General features: G+C 55.6%; 1 protein-coding gene across 4 annotated transcripts; it reads right to left on the bottom strand.

The window, feature by feature from the left end:
* Positions 1 to 251: 251 nt before the first annotated feature.
* LOC109258653 (P2X purinoceptor 6) lies at positions 252 to 10,886 on the bottom strand. Of its 4 annotated transcripts, none has more exons than XM_019435649.2 (12): positions 10,648 to 10,886; positions 9,788 to 9,938; positions 8,389 to 8,460; positions 4,694 to 4,769; positions 4,401 to 4,494; positions 4,237 to 4,317; positions 4,006 to 4,147; positions 3,802 to 3,911; positions 2,350 to 2,443; positions 2,195 to 2,260; positions 1,929 to 2,006; positions 252 to 1,840 (listed from the first exon to the last, which is right to left on the bottom strand). In XM_019435649.2, the coding sequence occupies exons 1-12, from the start codon at positions 10,779 to 10,781 to the stop codon at positions 1,757 to 1,759; spliced, it is 1,182 nt and encodes a 393-aa protein (XP_019291194.2). In that variant the 5' UTR covers positions 10,782 to 10,886; the 3' UTR covers positions 252 to 1,756. The 4 variants fall into 4 exon arrangements, with proteins under 4 accessions (XP_019291194.2, XP_019291192.2, XP_019291195.2 ...); XM_019435647.2 differs by having other exon boundaries at positions 4,237 to 4,320; positions 10,726 to 10,886; XM_019435650.2 differs by having other exon boundaries at positions 10,726 to 10,886.
* Between the last annotated feature and the right edge of the window lie 138 nt (positions 10,887 to 11,024).

Below are 11,024 nucleotides of genomic sequence, written 5' to 3'. Positions count from 1 at the left end.
TGTAGACTCAAGTGGGACTCTCTGTTGGCATCCACAGAGCTCTTTCTGTGCAGCTCTCTCCTGTCCATTGTCAGCACCATGGTTTCTAGCTGCCTTGGCCTCCCTGAACACTGAGTTCTTTCTCCACTCAGGGAGGTCCCTGGCTGGGCTTTGGGTTTCCTCCCTGCCATCCCAGTGCAGCCTAGAAGCACCCCAGGAGTCTTCTGGGGAAATGCTAAGGCTGCTTACATTGTAAGGACTACACAGGAAGCTGCTGGTTTTGGCAGGCTTTACTCCTTGACTTTCTGCAGCTATGGCAGCTTTCGTTGGGCCCTGAGGACAACCAGGTACACGTGACCCCAACTCCAATAAACACACCTCAGAGCCACGTTCTCTCACCCTGGCTCTTCTGAACCTGCCTCCCCATGGACGTTGCTCTGGGGACTGAGAAGCAGCAGAGACCCTGAGGCTTTGCTGGGGCTCCAGGTGCCTCCCAGATGCTAGTTCAGCCTGAGCGCCAGCCCTGGTCTTCCCCAGCTGGCCTTTGTTGCTCCACCGCCAAACTGCCAGCACACCCCTGGTCACCAGGGACCCATGAGAAAGAAGCCCCTTGCCTCCCTGGGGTGGGTACTCCCAAATCCTTGCCTCTGCCCTGGGAGCAGGAAGGCGTTTGGCTCCTACAGCCCTTGTTCCTCCCCTACTGATATGGGGCTGTGGGGGGTGGGGGATTTCTCCAGCAGGCAGGACTCAGACCCTGAAAGATACCAGGCCAGCCCGCTGGGGGTCTTTGTGTCCTTTGGGACGTGCAGATGCCCTGACAGGTTCTTAGATATAACCTTGGGTAGCAGATGGACAGCTTCCCTAACCCCATGGCTCCAGTGAGCAGGTTCCAGGGCTGGGGGGTTAATGAGGAGGCATATAGAAGATCCCAAAGGATCCAGTGACCACTAACTCAACCTCTTCACCTTCTCCTCCCCATCCCAACCCTCCACACCCCAAGGGCTACTACCAAGAAGGAGCTGATGCTCATAAGCTGGGCAGGTGTGAGACCAAAGGGTGCCTGTGCCCTTGCCTGGGGTGCCAGGGGGTTGGATTATCTTCCTACACACTCCTCATTCCATGGATGAGGCCCAGAGTTGGGTAAGAACCCACCTCAGGCAACCCAACATGGGAGCAGCTGACCCCTCTTGTCAGGCTTCTCTCTACCTTGCTTTAGACTCCAGTTGCACAGACCCCAGCGGGGCACAGCTGAGAGGGAGGGGTTCTACCTAAGATGGGGTGTAGGTAGGGGGAGGAGGGCTGGAGTCCGCCATTGCCAGTGGGAGGGTCAGTGCTGACAGCTGGTGAGTAGGCCACCTCTGAAAACACTGGTGATGGAGGCTGGGAGAGAGTTCTTTAGACCTAGACACAGCAGGAGCCCCACTGGACCATTGCCCTGTCATGTGGGTATCCCAGGGGCTCCCCCTCTCTGTGGCTCCTGTTCTGCTGCAGGTCTCTATACGAAACTGGCTTCTCTGGCTCCCCCAGGCAGCATCCTGCTAGAGCTGGAGTCAGGGGAGAGACAGTCTGTCTGGGAGTGGAAGGGTGGAATTCTCCCCTCCCCCATACCTACTCCTGCTGGGGCTTTGTCCAGGAGGTCCCCAAGGTGGGCCCCCACCCCCACCCCACAACCAGCAGGGAACAGCTACAGGCCTCAGGAACAGGCCAGTGAGTGGGAGACCGGAGCCTCGGCATGGTCACTCTGGTGTCGGTGTCTGGCTCCCAGACTGGGTCCCCTCTAAGACTCCTGGGCAGCCATGCACGGGGGTGCAGAAGCTGGTTCTGTCTGCTCGGGGTTGGTGGTCACCTTCGGAGCCTTTGCCTGCAAATGAGAACATCATATCAGGGCTCTGACCAACATCCTCCAAAGTGTAACAGAACCCAAGGATCTGGACGGGTCCGTGGCTCACCTCCTCATACTTGGTCCTCCAGTAGAAATGGGCTTCTTCGTCCACATACAACAGCAGCAGATCACAGAAGAAGGTGATCTGGGAAAGGCAGGGCAGACCTGTGCCCTGGCCCTCAGCTTGCCCTTCAACCACCTCCCCGGCCCTCGCCACAAGACAACATTATGCACGGGAGAGGAGTGGGGGCGGGGGGTGGGGCTCAGGTATGCACTTGGGCAGGCCTGGGCACGCAGTTGCAACCAAAGGGAGCCCACGTTAGTCAGACTCACCACACCCAGCCAAGCTGCTCCGGTGCCCAGAGTGATGGTCGTGGGGATGAGGCCGAACTTCCCTGCCTGAGACCGACCTGGGCTGAGCCTCTAGAGCTATGACCGTCTCCCCCTCCTACTCCTACCACCCATTGCCTTCACCCAACACCTCCTACCTGCCCAGTGACAAGGATGTCGAAGCGGATCCCATAGAGCTTGAGCAGACTCCGAGCCTCCACACCTGAGGCTTTCCACCAGTGAGTGGCTGTCCTGAGGGTAGGAAAGTCTGGTGGCTTGCTCTGCTGCCACTCCTGGGCTGGCTGGTCCTCCCAGGCCTCCTTCTTACCCATCCATTGATTCTAAAAACCCCCATCCCCAGCTGTCTCTCCCTGTGCCATTGCTGACGACCCAGGGAAAAGGCAACCTGGGACCTGCCCCGTAGAAGCTCCCTGCCTGCTGAGGGGACAGAGGGGACAGCAGGATCCCTACATAGACACTATTACTGGGGGAGGGGGCAGGTAGGGAGGCAAGATCTGGGCTGTGTGAGTCCAAAGGGCGAGGGGGAACTCGCTACCCCTAGAAACTGGGTGGGAAAGGCTTTCTACAAGGGATACTTTGAGGCTGGTCTTCCAGGGGTCAGGAAGGAGTGTTCTAGACAGAGAAAGTAGGACAGGTAAGAGCACAGAGGTGCAGGAAGCAGAATGTGGGTAGGGAGCCAGCCCCTCATCATTGCAAAGGGCCGGGGAGGTCAAGGAAGCCAGGCCAGGAAAAGCCCAGTGAGCAATGTCAAGGGACATGGTCTCTAGGCCTGGGGGCTGTGTGCGTGTATGTGTGACAATGACCAGGTGACAGGAAGTGACAAGGATTCCCGGCAGGTTCAGGGAGATCTGTTTAGGAGACTCAAAGACATGACAATAAATGCAACACAAGATCCCTGAAAGCATCCTGGATCAGAAAATAAAAAGATAGAGGACTATTATTGGCATGGTTGGAGAAATTTAAATATTCGATTTACTCCGCCAATGTTAAATTTATTGAGTGTGACTGTGGTACCGTGGTCACGTGGGTAAGGTCCTCATTCTCGGGACAGTGTTGAGAGGAAGAGTGTCAGATGTCTGCCACTTACTTTAAAATGCTTCCCTTTGAAATCTATCTAACTATATCCAGCTCGTTCTAGAGAGGGAGAGAGAAAGCAAATGTGGCAAAATGATAAAAAATAAAACCAAAACCAAAAAAAACCCTAGTGAACCCAGATAGAGGGTATATGGCTTTGCATTTTTATGTAGGTTTTTGAAATTTTTGAGATAAGACCTAAGGGAAAAGTAAAAAAGAACCCCCCCCCCAGCCGAGGAGGGAGGTGCTAGAAGCAGGGTGGGGTGGGAGAGGGGCTGGCGGGGGGGGGGGGTGAGGAGTCCCAGGGAACAGAAGGGGGATGGGATCAGGAGGGAGGCTGGACAGAGCCTGTGCTGGGGGACCAGAGCTTAGAACACCCCTCCTGCCCCTGGGGCCCTCCTCACACACACAATGGAATCTCCAGAGAGCTGGGCCAGGGTGTGGCCAGTCCTGGTTGCCACAGGACAGTGGGGGGACCTGGCTAAGGAACAGCAGGAGGGCAGTAGGGCCGGCACCTGAAGTTGTAGCTCCTCTCCTGCAGCTGGAAGGAGTAGTGGGGCCGACAGTCGGAGCCCCCAGCATCCAGGTCACAATCCCAGTGGACTCGGACGCCCACAGCACCTCCCTGCACACAGCACATTGCTCGCTGCTTCACCAGCACGCAGGCCCTGGGACCCTCTCCCTGAGCCTTCCTGGAACTCTTCCCCCCATGGACCCACCAGCAATGCCAGGTCCTCAAAGACCCCTCCAGCTGCAGCCACGAGATCCCCAATGCGGAACACAGGGCAGTAAGGGCTGTAGCGTGAGTCGTAGCGACAGCGCTTGAAATAAGTGGCGTCCCAGGTGTTTAAGGCATTGGACCTGGGGGTGGGGGTGGGGGATGGGACAGACGGTCAGGTAAGACAGGACACAAGGAGGGTCTGGGGCCAGCAGGACACACCCACACTTACTTGGAGAAGTTGAACTTGCTGAAGGTGACGGTGTTCTTGATGAACAAGGTGAAGTTCTCTGCCTGGACCAGTGGGGGCTTCCTGCTGGTAAAGAAGTGAAGGGCAGACTCCTGGGTTCTGGGGCCTTGTCCTGGAGGTGGGTGGGGGTGGGTGGAGAGACTTACATGGGCACAGTGCCGCTCTCCACAGGGCACCAGCCCTGGATCTCACAGGTCCTGTGGGTCCCGTTGAATTCCACACATTGGCCCGTTTTTATGCCTTGAGAATACAAAACAAACACCAGGCCCTCAAATCTCCACAGGGCCAGGGGATGAGACAGGGGCGGGGGCCACTGACAGGAAGGAGAGATGCAGAGGCACCACCAGGCCTGCCCTCAAGAACCACCCAGGGTCCCAGCCCGGGCCCTGGAGCCCCCACCCAGGGGAGCCCATGGAAGACAGGGCCCACAGTTACCGACCGTGGCTGTGTGTCCCCGTCTCCCCTTCCGGACAGTCCTCATCAGCCCAGCAGTTAGCCAGCGGGATGGAAGGGTGCTGAGGTGGGGAAAGCAAAGTTGCCAAGGGCTCGGGGACTGTTTCCCCTCTGTGACCCAGTCTTGCAGTCTGCAGGGACACAGCCCTCCCTGCCTTAGCTGCATAGAGGTCCCTGAGTTTGGGGGCACATGGCAAAGCTGGAGGGTAAAAATAAAAGGAGGTGGTTGGAGGAGGAAGGTGGCAAGCACCCCCACCCCCCACCCCCCGCCAGATAGGGATGCAGGTGCTGTATTCCAAGGCAGAGCAAGCCTCCTTCCTTCCTGATAGCTCTCTCCTGGCCGGAGGCCCAGATCCTCTGGTCCACCTCAGACAACAGAACAGGGAAGGTGAAGGGACTCTGGGAAGGGCTAGTTCATGCCAGAGTGGAGGGGTGGGGCACGGTGAACAAAGGGCAGGGACCTAGTTGGAGGGGGCTGGGTAGGGAAGTGGCAGGACCACACACACTTGCTGAGGGACCATAGGCTAGTCCCTCCCCTACTTATTCTTCGGTAAAACAGGACACAGTCACAGCGTTCTGGCGATCAGTCAGAAGGGGGGACTAGCAAACTTTCTGGGGGTCCTACACCCCCCCAAAGAGGAAGGCACACTCTCAGACACAGTTCTGCCCCAGGCTGACAGTGAGCACCATTGTCCAGGTTACCTGGCTCAGGAGCAGAAGGAGGAGCGGTGTGCCAGGGTGGCAAGAAGGACTTGGGGACTCCAAGCCAAATGAGACAGTGGGACTGTGTGGGGTTGGGACCGTGATACGTGGGCAGAGGACAGAGTGGGGCCTCCTGTGTCCTGAGTCCGCCCCTCCCCTCCACCCTGGCTGGGCCACCGTCTCCTCCAATCGAACCTCGTGATAACCACCACGGGGCCGCTCTCTGCATCATCTGCCTCATTCATTCAGCAGAGACCATCCCTAGTTCTGCCATGCTTCTGTGATCAAGTTTAGCTCTTTCACAGAGTTCACAGGGCCCCTGAGGTCTTGGGCTACCCCCTTGCCACCCGAATCCAAATCTAGGCTCCAACCCCACTCAGCAGCAGGTGACCCTGGAGGTGCCTCATCTCACATAGCTTGGGGCCTTTGCTCATACAGCTCCCTCTGCCTGGACAGTCTCAAGATCCCACTTGAGCCTTGAGTTCTGTGGGAAACCCTTCCTGAGGCCCTGAGCTGGCAGACATGCCTCCCTGGGTCTGCAGCTGCAGCCTCTGCCCCCATCACGGGACCTGCCACCTTGGCTGGGCTGCCTGTGCAGGAGCTCCTTGAGATAAAAGGGGGTGGAGTCTTGCAAGCCCAGCATCAGGCCTGGCCCCCAAGAGGCTCAGCAGTTGTTTGCTAAAGGCTGTGAGTCTCCAAGGAGCACAGCCAATATGTCGGGAAGGACCAGATGACCAGGACCGCCGAGAACAGCTGGCGGGATCTCTGGTGAGTCTCCAGAAGCCATGTTGTCAGATCTGATTACTTCCCAGCTCCAGTAGTTTCATAGGAAGACCTAGAAGCTGGGACATGAGGCAAATCACACGGATCCAGAAAACACAGAATGATGGCTTCAGGAAATTTTCAGGACAGACTACAACCTGAACATTAATTAGATGTCTTCTGAGCATTTAGAAAATGAAGGACATCGTGTATGTTTGCCGTGTGTAAGCACGTCCTTTGTGCACATGCTTCACATCCTTTGTGGACAGAGCCAACCTAGGACATGTGATGCCTCCAGCAACTGTGGTGGCACCAACAATCAGGACACAGGGGACAGGTGACCACACAGTTACTCTCCAGCCCTGCAAGCAATTAAATGTTAGATGTGATTTAAAAATTTTTTGTTTAAGTTTATTTACTTTGAGAGAGCGAGCAATCAGCGGAGGGGCAGAGAGAGAGGGAGAGAGAGAATCACAAGCAGGCTCCTCACTGTCAGCATGGAGCCCAATGCAGGACTCAAACTCACAAACTGTGAGATCATGATGTGGGCCGAAACCAAGAGTCGTCGATGCTTAACCGACTGAGCCACCCAGGTGTCCCGTGTTAGAGGTGATTTTAAAAAGCTGTTACCATGGAAGTAGGCTTCCAAGGCTATGTCCTGAGTCCCAACTGCTCAAACAAAATCCACAATTGGAGAACCATACACTTAAAAATGGCTAAGATGCGGGGCACCTGGGTGGCTCAGTCAGTTAAGTGTCCGACTCTTGGTTTCAGCTCAGGTCATGGTCTCGAGGTTTGAATTCAAGCCCTACGTTGGGCTCTGAGCTGACAGCATGGAGCCTGTTTGGGATTCTCTCTCTCTCTTTCTCTCTCTCTCTGCCCCTCCCCTGCTTGCTCTCTCTCTCTCTCTCTCTCTCTCTCAAAAGTAAACAAAAAAAATTTTTTAATGGGTAAGATGGTAAATTTTATGTTACATGTATTTTATCACACACACACACACACACACACACACAAATTTGAGGGAAAAAAAACCCGTAACTGGAGAGAAGAGCACTGTGCACTGTGACAGATGCTGGATCCATGGGTCACCCTTAGGCAAGGGACAATGGGGAGATTTTAGGTGGAAAACCCGCAATTCTGGATGAGAAATAGACAAGAATAGGGTGAGCGACTCTGGTGTGACCACAGTTGTAAAAAATGCCCGGGACACCTGAGTGGCTCAGTCGGTTAAGTGTCTGAGTGGAGCTCAGGTCATGAACTCGCGGTCCGTGAGTTCAAGCCCCGCATCGGGCTCTGTGCTGACAGCTCAGAGCCTGGAGCCTGCTTCAGATTCTGTGTCTCCTTCTCTCTCTGCCCCTCCCCCACTCGCACTCTGTCTTTCTCTCTCTCTCAAAAATAAATAAAACGTTAAAAAAAATTTTTTTAATGCCCAGAGATCATAAGTGACCCGGAGGTCGGCATAAGCTGGTGTTTTCGTGTTTGCCCACAAAAATGGAAGCTGACTTGGGACACATTAATAGAGTCTGTGCATACAAGAGAGGAAGGGCTCTATTAGAGCTCACCTGAGTCTTATACCCAGTTCTGACAAACTGGAAGGTGCCCAGAGGTGGGACCAGGAAGGGAAGGGGCCTGGATATCTCACAGGGGGCTACAGTGGAAGACTCCAGAAGACTGCTTGGAGAACCAGAGACTGGGCGGCCTTGAACATGTGACTCTACCTTACTGAGATTCTCATCTTAAATGGGATCATAGTAATTCCTTTTTTAAAATTTTTTGTAAATGCTTATTTATTTTTGAGAGAGAGAGACAGAGACAGAGACAGAGACAGAGACATACACACGCAGAGTGTGAACGGGGGAGAGGCAGAGAGGGAGACACAGGATCTGAAGCAGGCTCCAGGCTCTGAGCTGTCAGCACAGAGCCTGACGTGGGGCTCGAACTCACAAACTGTGAGATCATAACCTGAGCCGAAGTAGGACGCTTAACGGAGTGAGCCATCCAGGTGCTCCTGGATCATTAGTGATTCCTACCAGGCAAGGTATTTGTGAAGACTAAATGGAATGATTCACTAAAAGGTTTTCGCTCAGTGCCTGGGATACAGTAGCATATATATACTAAGCCCTCAGTTACCTGGGAAGGCGAGAGGAGGACATGGCTGGTGACCCAGGTCTGGCAGAGGAACTAGGGACCTGCTGGGAAGCTCCTGAGCAACCTTACCTCTGGACATCTGTCCTGAACTTGTTCTGGCGTCACAAGAAAATTGGTCACCAAGAAGAACACATTCTCTCCCTAGAAAGCAAGTGTCAGAGTCAGTCTCTGCTTCCCTCTCCAAAAGAGAGAGGCCAGAAGCTGGCAGCTTGGCTTGTGGGGAAAGGGGTCCTGGCCCCATCAAGTCATCAACTCTGCCCCAGGAGAGCGCCTCCAGTGAGGCAAGTTGAAATAGAGAAGAGAGGCCAGCTGGGTTTCTGGCCTTTTCTAAGCCCACAGCTGCCTCTTTGAGACAAGTGTATCTTCCATGTTTGTATTCATTCCTTCAACCAGAATTTTCCAATTGCCTCCTGCTTCCAGGCACTGAAGATCCAGAGCTGAGTTGGACCAGGAGCCTGCCCAGGCTAGTGGGGAGGCGGGCCCCTCGTTGCACACATGGTCAGGGGCCAGTGGAGCAGGCGGTGAACTCTGCCTGGGCAAACGGTGGCTAAGGACAGGCAGGGTGGCTGGCATCCAAGCGCCGTGTGTGTGAGTTCTGAAAGTTTGGGGCAATGCACACCCAGGAAAGAGAGAAGGCAGCAGGTGTGACAGCGGTCATGATCTGGAGGGACTCGGTGGCCACCACTATGGAAAGGAAGTCTCCCCAGGGTGGAAACAAGGGTTATCAAGCTCTGACTGATAACATATAGGATAGCGCAGGCTGGCTGCTGGGTAGAGTGCATCCGGGGACCCACTACCCACTAGAAGGTCACGGCCTCATACAGGTATGACACAGGCAGCAGTGAAAACTACTAGGAGATGGGATGGTCAGAGGGAGGGACAGGTCCAGCTTTGGCCCTCATTGGATGAAGAGAGGCCACACTGGGAGAGGGAGATGATTTTTCTATGGACGTGGTGGGTGTGTACCCAGGAGGCAGCTGTGCTAGAGGCAGGTGGTCACTGGGGTTACGGTTTTGGCATTGGCAGGATAAAGGTAGAAACTGAGGCTGTGGGCAATCTGGGTAAAGGGAGGAGCCAGAAATGCCTCGTGGGAGGGCCAGAGGAGGAGTGTCCCAGGTCAGGGAGGAGAGCATTCAGGAAGCTCAAGGCCCTGGTTCCCCAAGCTTCTCCTGCCCCACCCTCAAGCTCAAGCCTTGAGTTCCTAAACTTTCCACTCTTCTAAGCACAGCCTCTGTAAAGGCTGTCCCTCTGGCCTGGCTTCCTGGTCTGTCCCCTTGTCCTCCTAGACACGCCTTACACATCCCAGAAAGCCCTATCCAGGCACCACTCCTCTGTAAGGCTCTTCCCAAGCCCGGCCCTATGACGGTGCCAGCACCCTGCTCTGGCATCACATGCCTCTCTCACACACATTCTCTGCAAGGGTGGTATCAGAGGTGTCACTGCCTAGCGGCAGAACCACGGCACCTACCTGTGGTGGCTTCACGAAGTCTGCCACATCCCACAGTCGGTTACCCAGCTCCTCGATCTGGGTCACAGAAACCCCTTTGAGTTTGGTGATGACGGAAATCTGGGGGTCCAGGTCTCGCTCCTGGTAGCCTTTTTTGGCGAGGAGAGCCCACCTTAGGAAGAATTGATGGGCAGTGTGGCACGTCCCAGGCCCATGGTAAGCAAGTGGGACCCACCCACCCTCTCAGCCTCTCTCCTCATACACCCTGCAGGCTCCCAACCCAGGATTCAGGGCCCCTAGCTCCCCTCCAGCCTCATTTTCCACCCCAAACACCCTGCACAGATCAGAAGCTCCAACCATGATCAGAGAGCCAGTGCCTTTCATGGCACCCATGGGCTTGGAGATGCCCATCACCTCTCCTCCTTCACCAGCCAACATCCTCCTCCTGTCCTGGCTAGGCCCAACTCCTCCTTAAAGTCTCCCCCGACCCAGCTAAAATTGGTGGTCTCTATCGGGGACCTTAGTGCTGCAGCTCTCCCAGACATCAGGAGCTACTTCCTACCCCACCAGGGGCCTCCTGGGTATGGGTGGGGGCCCATCTTGCTCTGTGTGCAGAGCTCAATATGGGCCTGGCAACAAGGCACAGGAGAGGAGGCAGGTGGACACACAGGAAGGAGTACACAAGCACACAGCTTGCTCTCGTATCCACTGACCTCCAGACAGACAAAGATCCTCCCTTCTGCCTACTTCCTCCCCTGTTCCCACCTGCTCCCCTCTGCTACCACCAGCTCAGCCCCTGAAGAGTCAAACCCTCAACCCTCAGCCCAGGACTAAGAGACATTATCCCTCCAGCCAGTGTGGCCCAGGAGCCATTCTCTTACCCCACCACGTAGGCCATGACCCCGAGCTGCAGCAACCTCTGCAGGGCGCCCACCCGCCAGTTCCTGGTTATCACATACTTCTCCGTTTTGTAATCCAGAAGCCCCGAGCCCGCCAGGGCCCCCGGGGAGCCCATGCTTCCAGCTCCTGCTGTCTGCTGGGGCACATGAGTCAGCACAGCAGCTGGAGCCACAGCTGAATAGGAGGTAAAGCAGGCGTCCAAGCCGGCGAGCCAGCAGCTATTAAAGGGACACTTCCACTGGGGACAGGTTCCAGCCTCCACCCCTCAGCCCTGGGTTTAATCCCAACCACCAGCTGCCCAGGTCCTGCCACCCTCTCCCTCTGCAGGGGCCCAGGGCCAGGCAGAGAGGAGCAGCCC

This window comes from Panthera pardus, unplaced genomic scaffold (assembly GCF_024362965.1).
Source record: "Panthera pardus isolate Hobbes unplaced genomic scaffold, ASM2436296v1 HiC_scaffold_15, whole genome shotgun sequence".
Classification (NCBI taxonomy): Eukaryota; Metazoa; Chordata; class Mammalia; order Carnivora; family Felidae; genus Panthera; species Panthera pardus.
The sequence above is the reverse complement of the archived record's forward strand: the minus strand, read 5'-3'. Positions and strand labels throughout refer to the sequence as shown.

Bases quoted from the DNA above. Each gene is read 5' to 3' on its own strand.
- LOC109258653 (XM_019435649.2), bottom strand. From the start codon at position 10,781: ATGGGCTCCCCGGGGGCCCTGGCGGGCTCGGGGCTTCTGGATTACAAA. The intron at 8,461-9,787 runs GTAGGTGCCGTG...CTTGCTTTCTAG, and splicing joins ACTTCGTGAAGCCACCACAG to GGAGAGAATGTGTTCTTCTT. The intron at 3,912-4,005 runs GTGGGTCCATGG...TGCTGTGTGCAG, and splicing joins TTGAGGACCTGGCATTGCTG to GGAGGTGCTGTGGGCGTCCG.